Genomic DNA, 19,441 nt, shown 5'->3' on the forward strand with positions numbered 1-19,441 from the left:
AGTTACGTAAAAGAATAATTCTTATTTTGATTGGACAGATTATAGAACCTGCATTAGAAGTTCAACTTTACTTTTATCTCTAACAGTCTAAGTTCCTCCATTGTAGGAAAAGGGCATCAAACTAAAGCAGAAGCTAACTCATATAAATATAAATGTAACATGGAGACAATTCTCTAAGATATTTTTTCAAAATTTTCTACACATGCAAAGACTTTGGGCTATTTACGAAAGGTTTCCCTACAATTATTATTTGTACCATTGATATTAAGAAGAGATGTACACTAACGCTGAAGAAGAGGTGCTGCCTTTTACTTTCTAAATGACACCAGAAAGAGACAGGCCAAAACTATGGTCCTAATTCAGGTGGACTAAAGTAATTTCATACGGTTTTATAGGTAAGTCCACTTTCTCACTGTACTTAACATTCTAAGACTATCTTATGACATTGCCTTTAAAACATTCATTTCAAACATTCTATACACAAGAAACTGAACTGCAATATATAAAATGTTATTAAGGAAGAATATATTAGACTGAGCAATAAATTTAGGAGACTTTAGGTACTTGTTAAATAAACTACTGGATGAAAATACTAAGCAGATTAGTTGTGAAAAAAATTAATCTTGGGATAAAATGTAACCAATTCTTCTAGTTTTCAGTAACCCTGAACCAAACCAGTATCACATCATCTTGTTATCAAATTATCAAAAATATAATTACAATTTAGTTTTAAGACCTCTGCTTTATGATTAAAAATTGGGATACTACTCAGATCTAACCACATGGATAAATGTGACTGAATACAGATAAGTGAAGTTCATAAGTTTGGAGGCTTGGATTTTGGAGTTCTAGCATTATTCAGTCTCTCCAATTCTATTTGGTAAAGTGAATCAAGAAAAGATATTGAGATTCTAAGATAACTATATAATATTCATAGTAAAATTACAAATATATTATTAACTGAATAATGTTAAGTTTTAGCAACAGTTCAGCAAACACTACTTAAGTCATTTTTCCAGACTTTAATTCTTCCTTACAAAATTTATTCTGAATCACTTAAGGACTAAATAATCAGACTTTGAAATTAGTCTAATTTTTCAATTTCATAATGACAGACTGGATCATCATTGGAATGCTCAAAAGAAGCACTTTTTCCAAGTCCATTTGTGTTCCCGAGTTCATTTAATTCATCCCTTCCACATGTAATTGTACATTGTGTCAACTACTAAATTAGGTGGTAAGAACTAGAAGCCCAAAATTACCTCCTACCATCAATCAAGAAATACCATTTAGCAGCTGTTACAAACTCAACCTTGGTGGGGATTATCACCCTAATTTTACCAGTATAAAATGTATACTTACAACACTAACAATCTCATATAAATGACTCACATTGTCAGGTAACAACTACATAACTCTCTGGTATAACTGGGGCACAGAATCAGCGAAGAGCCAGTTACTACTTCTACTAAGTAAACTCTAGAAACTATGTGTTCTAAAGCTAGTAACTCTTTATGAGATACTGCAGTCTCTGTATCATCATTTAAACAACTAAACCATAATCATAGAAAACTTCTATATCTTTGGAATATAAGAGCTTCTATATGCTAAGAACTTATTAAATTCTAAGAACATGAAACTAGTAAATTCTTATATTCTAAGAACTAAGAACTAAGACTTTGTGTCAGAACATATAGTCTGTGAGTTGACTTTAAGGAAAACACGTGTAAATTTCTAAAAATGAAAAAATTTATTAAAATTTAGAAACCACACACTTTCTCCTTTTCAAAAGAAACTAAGTGTATCATGTACCAATTCAAATCTGTCCTTTGACATAACAATGACAACAGTACTTTCTTATTATCTCTTATACTATGTATATACTAATATGTTAATTAGTATATGCTATATACATTATATATATTACGTATATATACATACACACACATATATAGAAAATAATGTTCAGCTGCCTAATAACTTGCTGGGATTACAACCATAAAAAAGAATAAACATTCATTATTGTTTTATATGGATATATATACATTGTATTTTATGGATAAGAAAACTAGAACTCCAAGAAGTTAAATGACTTGCCCATGGTCACAAAGCTGGTAAATGTTGGGGTATTATTTCAGGGTTTGACTGGCACTGTACACTTCACAAAGTTGTGCCACATAATATCAGACAAAGAGCTAAATAATACCCTGTGATAGGTGGCTTGCTTGAAGGACAGAGTAACAATTCTCACTTACTCTTAAAACTCTGAATATGGCCCTCACTTGTGGCGCAGGGGGTTAAAGCACAGCACTGAGAAGCTTACGCCACTTCCGCATGAGTTCGATTGCCGCCTGCCCCGGATGTGATCACATGGCGCGGCAGACCCCTGCTGACCCGCCCGCTGCTCCCCTCAGCAGTGTACTGCGTCGATCTGTCTGTTCTGCTCCCTGCTCTGTCTCTGGTGAATCCTCTCACCCTCTGCATACCCCAGTTCTATATGAATAAATAAGTAAATCTTAAAAAAAAAAAAATTCAGAATACAATATAAAGCCTGACTTTTAATTGTCTTCCAGCATAAAGATGAAGATCCAAAAATTCATACTAATTAGAGCTCTACTTAAGAATAACTGCCATCCTTTAGTAGGCAATAAAACTAATATTCCTTTGTTGTTCGACTGAGATCAATTTAAAGCAATTTTATGTGTTCAAGACAGGTTTAATAAGTCAGTTGATAAGCTGACAAATTACAAAGTACAAAGCACATTATACTTTATAGAGTATAATTTTCTCTTCAGAAAAGTTCTTTGTGGTGACAGAACTACCTACCTTCCCACTCCCTGTTTGGACTCTTGGACGTGCCACATGGACTTGTAGAACTTCTGCATTCCAAATCTATCTGTCCTTGCCTCTGTCGCTGCTCCTCCAGGAGTGCCGACTCATGCATTGCTTTAATGTGTCGCTGGTAGAGGGCATAACCGCTCACTGGGGTTCCAACTGGTATATTACATGGGGTGCAGGAAACCTACAGGAAGAAAAAAAAATCTGAATACGCCAAGACCGACATAGTAATAATACTGTCTGTTACCAAGTAATGCTTATTTTTTGTAATATTACTGGTTGAAGTGATTTTACCATTTTTTAAACAAAGCAACTTTAAATGTAATGTTTGAATTGATAATTTACTTTCAAAACTGAACGCACTATAAATCACAAAGTTTGTATTAAAAAAAAAATCAAAACCAAGCCTGCCCTGGTAGCACAACTAGCTAAAGTGCAGCTCTGCAAAAGGGCCACAGCCACCCCTGTGTGAGTTCGATCTCTGGTCCGGAGCTAATCCACATGGCACGGCAGACTTTCCTGACGCACAAGCCACTCCCCTCAGCAGTGTACTTCGTTGATCTGCCTGTTATGCTCCCCACTCTGTCTCTGGTGAAGCCTCTCACTGCCCTTAGATCTCTGGCTTGTACCCCAGTTCTGTATGTATAAATAAATAAATCTTAAAAAAAAAAAAGAGGAATTAAAATACATTTATTTGCTTCTAACATAAGATGGTCAAGTTCCTGGTAGGTCAGTTTGGGTATCCACCTTCCTCCCAATGTCCTCCCCCCCCCCAGGTAACCACACCCACTTCTGTGGATTAATATATCATATGTTAATAAATCATGCATTTCTGTTTTTAAGACTAAGTTTTCTCCAAGTTCTACACTGATAAAATAACCTATATAACAACTCCATTTGGGTATCTCAAAGAAACTCAAAACATAGTCAAAGGTGTACTGTTCATTTTCTAAAATCAATGCTTTTTCTTCTATGCTCTCTGAGAGGAATGGGGGGCAGAGGTAAGGCAGGGATGCGGAGGGTCTGGCTGCTAAGGAATGAAACCCCCCCCCACACACACACCCCGCTTTCTGGGACTAAAGCCTTTAAATACCCTCTTGGGACTAGGGGTGCTAAGCGTCTGCAGCCAGGGGGAGGGGCACTAAGGGGAGACCTGGTGAGCCTGGTGTAGTACAGAAGCTACAGTGGCCGGCCCAAGCCAGGAGCTGTCCCAGCTATCGGAAGTGGAGCAGACGCTGGGTTTGATGCTTGGAAGTGGTGCCATCATGTTTGAAATTAATCTGCTTCATTAGTGTTGGCTATGCTTGAGGACCCACATGTAGTGTCATTGCTCATATGTGCCCTAAAATCAGGGTAACAGTTGTTGATGTCAATGAATCAAGAATCAATGCATGGAACTCTCCTACACTTCTTATTTATGAGCCAGAACTAAAAAAAGTGGTAAAATCCTACTGAGGAAAAAATTTATTGTTTTCTACCAACATTGATGATGCCATTAAAGAAGCTGACAGTGTGTTTATTTCTGTGTACACTCCAACAAAAATCTATGGAATGGGTAACGGCTGTGCAGTCGACCTTAAGTATACTGAAGCTTGTGCTTAGACGCATCGTGCAAAATTCCCACGGGCGGCAGAAAGCATTCGTCGAATATTTGATGCAAATATAAAACCCAACTTGAATTTATAGGTGCTGTCCAACCCTGAGTTCTTGGCAGAAGGAACAGCCATTAAGGACCTAAAGAACCCAGACAGAGTACTGACGGGAGATGAGACCCCTGAGGGTCAGAAAGCCATGCAGGCACTGTGTGCTGCATATGAACACTGGGTTCCCAGAGAAAAGACTTTCACCACTAATACTTGGTCTTCAGAATTTTCCAAACTGGCAGCAAATGCTTTCCTTGCCCAGAGAATCAGCAGCATTAACTCTGTAAGTGCCCTCTCTGAGGCAACAGAGCTGACATAGGAGTAGCAACAGCCATTGGAATGGACAAAGAATTAGAAATAAGTTTCTCAAAGCCAGTGTTGGTTTTGGTGGGATTGTTAAGGGGAAGGACGTCCTAAAGGAACTCTGCAGAGTCTTATGGACTCCACCCCCTACTCCAGCTTTCTGAACCCTACACACTACTCCAGTGATTGGAAACTACAACTCCCAGTAGTACCAGGGAGAGAATGTGAGGACCCAAGGGCCGAGCTAGCAGGAATGAATTCTGGGACATTTGGGGGGATAAATAGGGCATGATTGCATCTCGGGCTCTCTCACTCGGGAAACAGTTCTCCGGACCCTGTGAGTTGGTGTGTTCAGTCAGCCTATCTGTAATGTATTCCACTTACTTTGTATCCTGCTTTCACTGGGCTGTTTCCTATTCCTTTCCCCTTTTGTAAATAAACCCGTTATTGACCCTTTTGTGTGTACCTGCAGTGTTAACGAATTGTGAGGGCGCGGGTGAGGCCCACAGACAGGCGGCCCAGTTCACTCTGGGCTTCCCTGTAACAGGAGCTACTTTCACAAAGACATTCTGAATTTGGTCTATCTCTGTGAGGCTCTGAATTTGCCTGAAGTAGCTCGTTACTGGCAGCAGGTCATAGATATTAACGACTACCAGAGAAGGAGGTTTGCTTCCTGGATTATAGACTGTCTATGCTCTGAGAAAATGGAACCTCAGCAGCTTAAACCAGAAAACTGGCAGTCATCCTACTAAACGATCTCTTCTGCTCCCACAACTAGCTCATTAACATACCATTCTCTAAGGATGGAAATTAAATGTTACTTCTTCAGACCAGTCACCCCCAATCATCTAATCAAATATGATGACTCCCTCTCTGGTTCCCTTGTTGCCTGTTGCATTTCTTGCCCAGTACACAGCACTTAACCACAATTTGTAATTATGTTTATTTTCTCTCCTACATCATGGAGGAAAAGTGCTTTGTCCAATACTAAATAAACAGTCCTCATCACAATGTATTATGTCACAAATACAAAATAGTCCTGGAAGAGTAAAGATCTGACACTTTAAAACCTGTTATCTAAAAATTTTATGTTTTTAACATTACTGTAAGTAGGATTTTTCACTAAACCTAAAATAAACACCTAACAGCTCTTCCTCCTTTTCTTATAAAACCAAATGAACTATTTTGGTCAAACCAAAATTTTATTTCCTATGTGAAGTCTTCCTCAAGTGTCTCATTAAGAAGGAAATTCTTCTTCCTCTGAAATGCCCTTGCTATATTTTTTAACCAACAGAGCATCACACTTTAATCACAATTTTTTTCCTATGTTTTATTATCAAGACCAATCTCTTAAATTTTGTTTGTTTATTAAGGTAACATTGGCTTACAACACTGTACATGAGCTAGGGGAATAGGTTCACACTTCAGATGTATGTGACCAAAACAGCCTCACCATCAAAGCACCTATAGTCCCCTACTGGACCACCCCTGGCTTGTTACCAACCCTCTCTCCTGCCCCTTTGTCCTTATCTTTGCAGTCAGACTTCTAGGGTTTGTTTTTGTCAGTTCCTTTGTGGGGTTTTTTTTATATACTCTACATAAGAGTGAAATCATCCAGTGTTTGTCTTCCTCCTTCTGACTTATTTCACTTAGCATAATCCCCTCCAGTTCCATTCATGTCATCACAAATGGCAAGGTTTCATTTTTCTTTTTATAGCTGAGTAGTATTCTGCTGTATACATACTACATCTTCTTACTCCACTGCTCAGTGAAAAGGCATTTAGGTTGTTTCCATAACTTGACAACTATAAGTAGTGTTACAGTGAACACAGAAGTATGTATACACCTTTGAATTAGTGATTTTATATTCTTCAGGTAGATTCCTAGTAGTATGGCTGGATCATACAGTGTTATCTACTTCTGATATTCTGAGGAACCTCCATATTGTTTTCCATAGGGGCTAGATGAGAATGCATTTCCAACAATGTATGAAGGTTTTTTTTATTTCTTTAGTCCTCAACATCCTCACCAACATTTGCTGTTTTTGTAATTTTGTACACAAGCCATTCTCACTGAGGTAAGCAATCTGTAAATCTAGAAGGTTGTAATACATAAATACTGCCTACAACATTAAAAATGTTGTCTTGCACTGGGCAGACAAATGTCCATCTAAAAAAAAATCAACGAATGGACAAATTTAATAATCTCACATAACTTTTACCAATTTTGTGAGGCAGAAAATGAATTCATACCCTTTGAAATAAAGCAAAAGCTGGAAATACAACTAAGTAAAAGAGCAATACCAAGAACTGGAATTCAGTATCAAAAATGAGTCAAACTTTCAGGCACACTTAATGTATATTGTAAACAAAATTAGATTTGAAATCATATACCAAAGTTCATTATAATCTCTAAGTCATTCTAAATTTTCAAAACTTCATTATTTGTTCTACTCAAGTCTTAAACAAGTTAAACAAAAATAGGACACACTAACATTTCTGGTTAAAGCATATGTTTTTTTTAATTACAAATGACCATTTCAATAAATCACCACAATGAATCTATCTAGAAAAACAACATACTATGCATATAAACTTCAGTTATGTAAAGGGGTTCTTCCACAAAGTCAGATTCAGGAATTTCTACTCTTCTGTTCCATATACCCTCATACTACCTAACTCAAGCCCAACTCAAGAGATTTAAAAGAAAACAAAATACTAAAATCAAATACCAATCATAGCAGCACTATTCACAACACCAAAAGGTGGAGGCAACCCAAAAGTTCATCAACAGATGAATGGATAAAACAAAATGTGACCTTTATACAATACTGGAAAGTGTCAGTCTTAAAAAGGAGATTCTGACATGGGCTACATGGATGATGCCCAAGTACATCATATGGAGTAAAATAAGTCAGTCACAAAAGGTAAATCCTGTATTATTCCACTCACATAAGAACCTATAGTAGGCAAATTCACAGAAGCAGAAAGTATAACAGAGTTCAACTTTACAAGATGAAAGACTTCTGGAGATTTGCTTCACAATGAGAATACACTTAACATCAGTAAACTACACACTTAAAAATGGTTAGAATGGTAAATTTGATACATTTTACATTTTTTTGAATGAACTCATTAAAGATGAGAAGAACTACTTTCTAAATATTTTTATTTTAATTTTCTTACTCATATCGATATCTTACCATTGGTGGGATAACAGCTGCTCGATGCTGAAGCTGTGGCAGGTCCAGTGGATTTGGTTTTATTGGAGATGAGACCAGTATAGATCCAGTGGGGTTTAATAATGATGGCTTTGAATCAATAGGAAACATTCTGTAATCATCAATAAAGAAAATAATACATTTTTATTTAAGACATTAAAGATGCAATCACAATTCCTTCTAGGTTAATATGAACACATACATGCCATATTAACCTCACAAGATATCTGAAAAGTAAAGACAATTATAATGCTAGATTTCCAGTTAAAGAAACCTAATACTGATTTATAGGTTGAGATTTATCTGAAGTGAATTATCTACAGCTAACAAAGTCTGAACAAAAGCCATCAAAAAATGACCACTAATATAGGTTACAAAATAGTTTCCAGTTATGGAATGCTTTGCTAGAATCACAACCCATTTTTAAAAACATTTCAATAAGCTATGACCACCTTAAAATTTAGGATTTCACCCCAAATTCCAGATTCCTGGTTATTCAAGAAAAATGAAAACTATTTTTGCAGAACCATCATTCCCACCAGCATATCAATTACATGTTAGACTGGCAGCAGCTGCCCCTTCAAATTGGCTCATGTTCCTCTATTTGCTAACACAAATACTAATATTCTATTTGCTTCACTCATATTCACCACTTGCACTTGAACTTAGGACACCCAATAAATGAACTGAAAAAATTATATATTGGTGTCATACATTGCAGGCTTATTGTCAGTTATTAGTGGAACATGAGTACTTTAAAATCATATATGGGGCCCTCCCTCGTGGCACAACAGGTTAAAGCACAGCACTATGAAGCTAGCCACAGCCACGTCAGCATGAGTTCGATCCCCTCCAGGGAGGTGACCCACATGGTGCAGCAGATCTCTTCTGACCCATCCACTGATACCCCCCTCAGCAGTGTACTTTGTTGATCTGTCTGTTCTGTGCCCCAATCTGTCTCTAGTGAATCCTCGTACCACCCCTGCACCTCCCGCCTGTACCCTAGTTCTGTATACATCAATAAATAAATCTTTTTTTAATTTTAAATTAAGAAACTAGAATGTATAAAAGAAAATTAGTTACATTTTACTCAAAAAAAAAATAAAGTTGATCTTAAAGACATAGAAAACTGGGCATCCCTGCTGGCACAAGGGATTAAGTCTCAGCCCTATGAGGCTATTGGCAGCCACTATAGCACTAGTTCAATGCCTGGCCAGGGAGCTGACCCACATGATGCATCAGACCTCTCCTGTCTCACCCACTGCTCCCCTCAGCAGTATATTTCAGTCAATCTGCCTGTTCTGCTCCCCATTGTCTGGTGAATCCTTTCAGCCCCTGTACCTCTGGCCTGTACCTAAGTTGGTGTATGCACAAATAAAGTCTTTTGAAAAAATTAAAAATAAAGATGTAAAACTGAAATAGCTATTTTGATAGTGTGGAAGTGATATTGACGTTAGCGTTTCATTTACAGACCACCATATATTTACACAAGGAATTTCTCAATTTCAAGGCTAATGTCATGTTCTTTTTTTTTTTTTTTTTTAAAGATTTATTTATTCACTCAGACAGAACTGGGGTACAGGCCAGAGATGCGGTGGGTGAGAGGATTCACCAGAGACAGAGCGGGGAGTAGAACAGGCGGATCGACGAAGTACACTGCTGAGGGAAGCAGAGGGCGGGTCAGGAGAGGTCTGCCGCGCCATGTGGATCTCCTCCAGGGCAGGCGGGGATCGAACTCATGTGGAAGGGGCTTAAGCTTCTTAGTGCTGTGCTTTAACCCGCTGCGCCACCAGGGAGGGGCCTGTCATGTTCATTTTTTAAGATGCTCCTCCTTTGAGATTGTAATTTTCCTTCATTAATAGTTATCAAAACACTGAACAGTCCCAACTTCAGATGAGATATTTCATTAAAGAATATTTAAAAAGGAAATACACAACCAGAAGCCACTTATGTTTACTCTGTTAAAAGTTTGAACCTTTGGGGCCCTCTCTGGTGGCGCAGCGGGTTAAAGCACAGCACTAAGAAGTTAAAGCCACTTCCGCATGAGTTCGATCCCCGCCTGCCCCGGAGGTGACCATATGGCGAGGCAGACCTCTCCTGACCCGCTCGCTGCTCCCCTCAGCAGTGTACTTCTTGATCTGCCTGTTCTGCTCCCTACTCTGTCTCTGGTGAATCCTCTCACCCTCCCCATCTCTGGCCTGTACCCCAGTTCTGTATGAATAAATAAATAAATCTTTAAAAAAAAAAAAAAAGTTTGAACCTTTGGGCCCTCCCTGGTGGCGCAGCGGGATAAAGCACAGAAAAAAGATGCCTAAGTCACTTCAGCATGAGTTCGATCCCCGCCTACCCTGGAGGAGATCCACATGGCGAGGCAGACCTCTCCTGACCTGCCTGCTGCTCCCCTCAGCAGTGTACTTCGTCAATCTGCCTGTTCTGTACCCCACTCTGTCTCTGGTGAATCTTCTCACCCTCCACATCTCTGGCCTGTACCCCAGTTCTGTACGAATGAATAAATAAATCTTTAAAAAAAATGTTTGAACCTTTAAAATAAAATCAACATTTTTGTGAGATGAGGGGAGAGGAAGCTAGTTGGTTGAATTTCCTGGAAAACCAATGATTAAGTAGAATCCCTACTTCAATTCTCATTGATGAAAATTCTAGCATCTATTCTACAAGAGTTTCTTTGGAGAAATCATCACTTAATGCTCAGTATTATTCTAATATTGAGTCTGACTCTCAAGTATGAGAATCAGTATAACATGTGCTAGGTATGGATTGATACCAGGACGGATTATTAAAGCTGAACACTAAATAAAATTCTGCTGTCTGATGAGTAACTTAGTTACCTCTTTCTTATTAAAAAGGAAAGAGAAACCATACATTGTACATAAATGAAGGATGTTATAATGAATATATTTTAAAATTAAATTAAAAGAAGAGGGAAAAAAAGGAGGAGAAAGGCAGGATGAACTGGGTTTCTGATTACGTGATGTTTCAATCTAATTTAGAGAACATCATGTTGATTTTTTAGGATGTTCTTCCTTTGAGATTACTGACATTCTCATTTTCCTTCATTTATAATATATAGTTAACAAAACACAAATAGCCCTAATTTCAGATGAGATACTTCATCATATAGATGAATTTATTAGTATTCTACCATTTCTAGATAATCTCAATTCAAGAAAAGGCAACCTGGGAAATTAAGTATGTTAAGTAAAATAGTATCTACCCCCTAAAATATTTGTATTATAAGTAATATTAAGTTGTACTCAAATTACGCTTTCTAAAATACTTTTAGAACACTTATTATGTTTCTCCTGTCAGCATTTTCTTACATCTAATACGTAAGTAGAATAGATCTTGCTTTGAGGCTGGTCTAAGAGCAAACAAAGCAGGAGCTGGTATCTCTTGCCTCTTCCTTCACCACTGCATTACACTGCTTCCATCGTCAAGAACAGCACCTGTGTTTATTTTACCACTTTATTAGCTGAGATTCCCTTCTTTTCTGCTACCATACAGAATATAGGTAACAACTGAAGAGAATTATCTGTTTCACTAAAAAATAATCATCACACAATTGTTCTTGACATATAAACGGATGAAATGCATATAACCCAATCTAACCAACATACATAGTACCTTTAACCTGCCAACATTTATACAGGAGTAATTTCTGCAGGAGTACCATTCTGTAACTCATTCAAAAAAAGGAATACGAATAGGATTATACTGATGGAGTGAGCCTTACCGCTGCCTCTCTGGCTCTCCATCCACATCTTCATCAGCACTGCAGGTGGCACTGGAATCATTGTCTGATTGGGGTTCAGGCCTTTGGACATTTATTTGCTGAGTCACAACCAAATCTTCATCTCTAGACTCAGTATTCTCACTACCTCTCTCTAGGTCTCTTTCTTTGGTATCATCGTCCACTTTAGAGGAGTTGTTTTCTGGCACCCTCATTTCAACATCTAAAGATTCTGCTTTGGTAGTCGTGGGGAGATCAAGAACTGAAGTCACTTCAGCACTGCTTTCCTGATGTTCAACATCCATAGGTTCTGCTGTCTCAACACTGATGCTGTCATTCACCTGGGTCTCCACACTTTCATTTTCAGCTGGTTTTGTAATTGGAACTGCTGGAGAGGGAGATGCGCTGGGTGCAGGTTCAGTTGTAGACACGAGCTCAGCCACAGGTTCAGTATCTCCTCTAGAAGTAGCATTTTCAGTGCTATCTTCGCTGGGCTTGACAGCTTCAACTGGTGAAGGAGAAGGAGCACTTTCTGTATCAGAACTATTTTCAGCACCTTAAAGATAATGATACAGCATAAAAATCTGATAATGAACATGTTTCAGATGGTGACAGAGCCATGATTGAAAGTAGCTGTTCAGGATGAATTAGAATCCTTTGATGATCTCAATGAAGTATTACAGCCATTGGGAAAGCTAAAGTACACTATAGAGTACGAAAAAGAAAGACCAAATTGTCTTGACCTTCTGAAATTGAAAGTGTAAAAGCTTCTAATGACTACAAAAAAAAACTTAACATGGAATTTAAGACTAAGAAAGATGGAAAAACAAAACTAAACAAAACCATTCCCATAAATGGTAGTATTCAGGTCTATTTCTACCAGCCTGTTTATGGGATTTTTTTACCCAAGAGAGTGGATACTCTAGAACAGCACTATCCAATAGGAACATAATGAGAATTGCAGCTGTAATTCAAATTTTTCTGGTAATCATATTAACAAAGTAAAAAGAGCTAAGTAAAATTAGCAATATGTTGAAAACACTACCTTTTTAACATGTAATCAATATTAAACCAGTAATGTTTTACTTTTTTGGTACTAAGCCTTTAAAATCTTAGTTTACATTTTCAGCATATCTCAATTTATACTAGATATATTGCAAGAGCTCATAAGCAACATGTGTCTAGTGGTGACCACAACCTAAGAGGAAAGTTGTAGGAAAAAAAAAATCTAAATTTTTCATTTAATTTTGTAATATTGGTTTTTATCCATTTCATTGTATCATTATATAAATATATCTTTAATGTTTTGATATCTTTACCTAGCAATCTCAAAAAAAGAAGCACAAATCCAGTTTGTCCTACACTAACACTTGTACTTAACAATCCCAAATTAGCATCTTTTCTAGTGTTGTTATCCAAATAACTAAGTCAGAAACTTTGGAATCCTCTTTAAAACCTTTTTACATTTACCCCCAAATCCTGCCTACATGTCTCATGGATTTTTCTCTAAAAATACTCCCTGAAGATATCCAGTTCTATTAAAATTTACGACTACCAGTCTAGTCCAAAACAAACTGTACCCACCTTCTACTTCAGGCCATTCTCTGCAACAATGCCAGTGGGAGCTTTGAAAAAGCAAAATTTTACCATAGCCCACTCACATGCTCTCCCTCTGCCCCTCCCTCTTAAAACATTTCAATGGAACCTCAATACTCTTGTGGCAAAGCACCAAAATTTATAGTATGGCATTGTTATAAGGCCTGCTGAGCCCCTGCCAGTCCTTTGAGCTTTAGTCTGCCCTCAACAACCTGTCTTCCATGATCACGGACATGCTTTAAATTTTATGAACACATGTGTCCCCTACTACAGGGAATATTCCATTTTCACCTATGAAAGGTATACTTTCATTTATTTCTTTTGGCTATCATATCAGTTGTTACATGTTTAAAAATGACTTCTATTATCATTTTCCTAACATTTTAGTTTTGCTACTATGGCTTTTAAAATATATGTACTGGTTTCAGGTACAATTTAACATTTATTCATAAACATTTGGTTCCTGAATGTTTCTTCCACTGGGCAATAAATACTATCAGGACAGAAGTCAAAGTTTAAGAGACAAGCACTATGCCTACAACACAACAAACTCACACATTTCCTGAAGTATAAAGGGAGTAAAAGGTTGTAAATTTATCTAAATTTACTTAACCTTTCCTTTATTACTGGGTCCTTGGACTAGTTCCAACTTGCCACTGTTATAATATACAGAGATATGCACTGCAACATAAGATTTTTAAACTATTTTCTTAAAATAGACTATGACACAACATATATACCTAAACTTTATTTGCATATACATATATAATGCATACACATATAAAATACACATCTAGTGACAATCCCAATAGTGTATAAAAAATTTCTTAAATTTATAATGTCCCTGAGAAAATTATGAAGTATACTAGAGTGAAAGAATATCTGCCTTTCCAGATAATTCATATTTACTATGAAGTCAATGTATAACAACATATTTGGAACTGTCACAGTGACAGAAAAAAAATGAATTAATTGTACAGCTAACAATGGCTAGGAACAGATCCTGAAATTAAATGGTAAGTTAACACATATTAAAAAATCAACATATATGAAAGCTTATATTTTACTGTTTATATATAAACTCTCTCTCCCAAAATGTCTGTCTGAAAGAAAAACATGGACATTATCATACAGAAAAGTCATTCCAGATGGAATAAAGATTTTTAAAGCTTTTAGATGATAATTTGGGGCAAGCTACATACAACCTCAGAAAGCATATAGAAATTACCTTAAGCACAATAGGAAACTGAGGCTATAAATATATCACTTGCATAGAAAACAAAGTAGCAACTTAAATTACCATATAGGAAAAATACTTTAATGTGTAATATATTCAGATACTACAAAGGCATTCATTCACTCAAATATACAGTGTAGGAAGCTATTTGCGCATCTGACTATGCGTGATACAGCTTAGAAGGAACACAGGTTGTTATGTATTCACAAATATATAAATATTAGAAGGGCAACACAACCAAAAAACGTTAACAAATCTAAGATTTAATGATTTTTATTAATCTTCCCTTTCTAAATTTTTTATAATAGGTTTTTAAATCAAATGATGTATTTTAATAAAAGCATGAAATTGTGTACAAAAAAACTATTAAATCCTGGGGTGTAATGTATTGCAATGGTAACCAGGGTTAATAAACTGTATTGTATAGTTAATAATACTTGGTTATAAAGAGCAGAGATCTCAAAAGCTTGTATCGCAAGAAAAAAATTCTAGCTATGTTAGTTAACTATACTTAATTGAACATTTAATAATAAACATAAATATCGAATCATTGTATATTTTACATCTGGAAAACAATGTCATACCAATAATATGTAATAAACAAATGAACAAAATGAGCCCAGAAAAGTAGTAGGCAGAGAGATCATAGGGATGTACAGGTCAGTTCATGTAGGGTTTCATGAGTCATAGAAAGGCCTCTGGCTTTTATTCTAATGAGATGGAAAAGTATCACAGGATTTTAAAGAGAAAAATATCTGATTATATTTTATAAGGATCACTCGCTGTTGTGTGAAGGGGGAAAAATACAATAGCACATATGCAGCAAAGACACTAATCAAGAGTACTGCAATGGAGATGACAAAGTAGCATCAATGGAGACATGAGGATTCTAATAGTATCTCTAAAGAAAAGTTGGCAAGATCTGCTGGTAGACTCTGGGGGTATATGAGAGAGTTATTAAAGAATCACTTAGTAACTTAGGGAAAGAACAGAAGGAAAAGTAGGCGGCAGTGATGGGATAATAAAAGTTTGCATTGGATGTTTTGGGGGCTATAGGCATCCAAATGGAAATGTTAACTAGGCAGTTACATTCATGAGCCTTAAAATTCAGATGAAATTTCAAGTCTCAAAGATGAAATCAAAACCAAAGAAAACAAAAATTCAGAACAGCACTTCACAGCTATTTAGTCCTTACTCAAAGAATTCAAAGAACATGTTACCAAAAGTTAAAAGGCTTACAAAAGCCTTATTTCACCTTCATTTTTATCCATCTAGTGATGGGAAACCTCAAAAACAAAGGGAAATCAACAAGTCTTTTATATTCAAACTATTGGAAGACATGATAGTGACTGCAACTGTATCATTTGACATATGTACTTTTTCAATTATTTTTTTCTTCCACGCCAAAAAGAACAGGGATATTTCTAAGGCATGTTTCACCAAGCAACAAATATAATTGTCCTTTTTCCCCCTAATTTTTAAAAATTCCTTAAAGAATAACTTAGGAGAAAATAAACAAATCCAAATTTTGTTAGTTCTGATTTACTCTTCTAACTGGTTGTTATGATTTACTCTTCTAACTGTGAGGATAGTGACACAGTCAAACATGTGTTTTAGGAAAAGAGATACAGAGGGACTCTTTCTTTTCAGCAGTTGCCTTCACTTTCCCACAGACAAGAGCCCTGCTATACAATAAAGAGTAAACCTTGTCTCATTAAGTTTAGCAGTAAGTGTGAATCATAGTTCATGCAAACTGTATTGCACTGTCTTTTCCTTGACACTTTTCAAATGAAGTCAAGGAAATGACTCTAGTGACAAGTTTATTTCCTACAAGGAAGAAATTATTCTAGATGTCATAACACAACCACATATATAAATGGGCATGATATAACTATGCCACTCTATACTTCATTAAGTGGAAACATTATAATAACATGTTTGACAATTTGAAAAAAGTATCACACAAAAGACAAAGTAACAGGAAGAAAACAGAAGAAAAATGTCAGTTTTGGGGAATTTGTGAGCCCATACATGATAGAATTCTTTGTTCTGAAAGAAAGAGGACTTATAATAACTATGTCTAAGTCTAATAACTATATTTTAGGTTGTGAATTGAACTATGTAGCCAGCACCCCTCCACCTACCCTCAATTCATATGCTGAAGCCCTATCTTCCAATGGGACTGATTTGGTAATAAGGACTCCAAGTAGTTAAGACTAAATGAAGTCATAAAGGTTAGGTTAGAAAATAAAGAGACACCAGCAACATGGAGGAAAAGATATGAAAGGACAAAAATATATGGTGGCCAACTGCAAGCCAGGAACAGAGATTCACCAGAAACCAATCAGGCCAGTGTCTTGACCTTGAACTTCCAATTATCTAAAACCATGAGACAATAAATTTCTGCTGTTTAAATCACCTGGTAGTATTTTGTTGTGGTAGCCTAGCAAATCAATACAGCCTTGATACACATTTACAACCCAGGGAATCTTGGCACTAGGCTACAATACCATTACAATTGATCTCCTTGAAAGTGCAATAAACAAACCATCTTGCCTCCCATTTTTTGCAGCACTCTAGGGTGAACTTGTTCCAATATTCACTTTATTTTTGTAATACTGGTTTACTTTTCACATAATCTCAAAGAAAAAAAATTTACTTACCATTCCAGGTCAAACCCATTTCAAGACAAATTTTAGGTTTAAAAGTCAACAACATATAGGGAAAAAAATAAGCAAAAAAATCTAATATTTCTAAAATTCCCATAATTTCCTAAACGTAAAATGTAAGACCCTATATAGGAATACATAAACAGTTCTAATTATAGACAAAGCTTAAACTCTGGTAATTTAAAGATAAAATATGGAACAAGATGGAGAAAATATTTGCATATACAAAATATGAACATGCTCAATATGTAACACATAAAATGTTACTAAAAGCATTGTGAAGATTCACACTTCAGAAATGGTTAACTTACAAAAAAATTCCACAGAAACTTTAACATTAATATAAACTGAAATTAGGTACTTATTTTTCTTTAACAAAAGCTCAAAGTAATACTTCTTCAACAGACTGTCATTAATTTATTCAAGTGACAAAAAGAACTTTGCATCTTTTCCTAAGCTTCTTGAGTTGATTTTTTTTCCTACAGTTGTTTCTAGAGCATTCATTATTTTTATATGAAAACACAAATATGACAAAGATTTTTATCAAAAACAAAATAAGTCAAAATCAATGCAATAAAATAAAGAGGAATGTAAGTGATGATACCAACTGAACAAACAAATGTGGCACTGATACAGATGCACATTTTATTGATATTGACACTAATGTCTGAAGTGGAAGAGCCATTTAAAAGATCTTATGATTATAGCACGTGGCCCATCTCAGGTGCTACATAAATCAGAATCTGTTCACTGAATGAATACATTCCACTCAAGGTTAAAGTCTCCATTCCCTAATAACACTGATACACTTTCTTTAATGAAGCGACTGCTAAGTAGTCAAATGACTAAGGTAAAAAATTACACATTTGGAGCTAGTTGAAGTCTCAACTAAATCTAGGATTTTGAGATACCTTCACTGTCCTCTGGATTTTCTTCTTCATTGGAGGCTTCAATATCTTCATCCTCCTGAGCAGAAACAGTAGAAGCTACACTTTCACACTGAGACACATCTCGCTCTTCGCGAGGCTTTCGTGAAGTCTAAAAGAGTAGGAAATATTAAGTTTGTTTCTGATTTAAATAACTACAAGAAAAAAAACTTCTTCACATCTAAAATAACAAAGAACACTACACACAGACACAGAGCAAGAAAGCTGCATGCTCAACAACTGCTCTGGTTCAACTGCAGTTACTCTAGGTCAAAAGTGCCATCTTGCTTTTATTGCTTTCATCAAACCAATCGAAAGTTACACCTGAACCATTTTTTGGAAGTACTTATTACTATGCATGTACAAAACCCAAAAATCAGAAAACTCTTGTTCTTCCACATCCAAAAAATGTACATTCTTAATAAACATACATTTTCCCTAGCACAAATACCAAAATGCACTTTCCTAATTAACATACATTTTCCTAGCAAAAATAGCATGCATTGAAATGTGAAAAATAAAAAGAGAAAATAATGTTAAGAAAAACAGTAATTGCTCATAGTTTTCCACCTAGAGATAACAGGCATTTTATCTGGTATTTTGTTATAATACTGGTATTTTCTCTTTCACTCTATTAAATGCATTTACAAGTACACAAGCTAAACAAAACCAGTAAGTTTCTCTCTCTTTTTTTTTTTTTACAGATTTATTTATTTATGTATACAGAACTGGAGTACAGGCCAGAGGTAAGAGGGAAGAGGATTCACCAGAGACAGAGTGGGCAGATCTATGAAGTACACTGCTGAGGAGAACAGTGGGCAGGTCAGGAGAGGTTACCTACAAGAGCTGGGGATCAAACTTGCATGAAGCACCAAAGCGGCTGTGGCTAGCTTGCAGCGCTGTGCTTTAACCAACTGCATTACCAGGGAGGGCCCAAAAACAGTAAGTTTCTATGGAATTATATATCCTATATGATTTAACCAAATAGTCACAAACTGAACATATTCATAAATCATAAATTTTTAAAAGCATTATTTTTATTAATGGGTCCATAAAACACTGTCAACATATATTTTCAATTCGCCTATTTTAAGGCATTCAGGGAATATTTAACTTTTGGTATTGCAAATAATGCTATAAAAACTCTTCTAGCAGTGGCTTCACTTTTTCACCAGCATTAAGAATAATGTTATTTTAAAATAAATTTTAAAAAAGAATGCTATTTTATAAACAACAACTCATCATACCAATCATCATCAGT

At 36.0% G+C, this 19,441-nt stretch overlaps 1 protein-coding gene and 1 pseudogene across 6 annotated transcripts in view; one reads left to right on the top strand and one right to left on the bottom strand.

Moving 5' to 3' along the window:
• NCOR1 (nuclear receptor corepressor 1) overlaps window positions 1–19,441 on the bottom strand; it is a 147,548-nt gene that overhangs the window by 43,502 nt on the left and 84,605 nt on the right. For 5 of the 6 annotated variants that reach the window (XM_012726156.1, XM_012726158.1, XM_012726155.1 and 2 more), the window contains exons 20-23: window positions 18,166–18,292; window positions 11,756–12,308; window positions 7,987–8,116; window positions 2,827–3,022 (exon numbers count right to left, since the gene is read on the bottom strand). In XM_012726156.1, the coding sequence (XP_012581610.1) occupies window positions 2,827–3,022; window positions 7,987–8,116; window positions 11,756–12,308; window positions 18,166–18,292 (1,006 nt within the window). The remainder of the gene's footprint in view (window positions 1–2,826; window positions 3,023–7,986; window positions 8,117–11,755; window positions 12,309–18,165; window positions 18,293–19,441) is intronic. The other variant, XM_012726157.1, reaches the window with a different exon arrangement.
• LOC105853738 lies at window positions 3,827–5,536 on the top strand (annotated as a pseudogene).

Source organism: Condylura cristata, unplaced genomic scaffold, assembly GCF_000260355.1.
Source record: "Condylura cristata isolate star-nosed mole 26May11 unplaced genomic scaffold, ConCri1.0 scaffold00017, whole genome shotgun sequence".
Classification (NCBI taxonomy): Eukaryota; Metazoa; Chordata; class Mammalia; order Eulipotyphla; family Talpidae; genus Condylura; species Condylura cristata.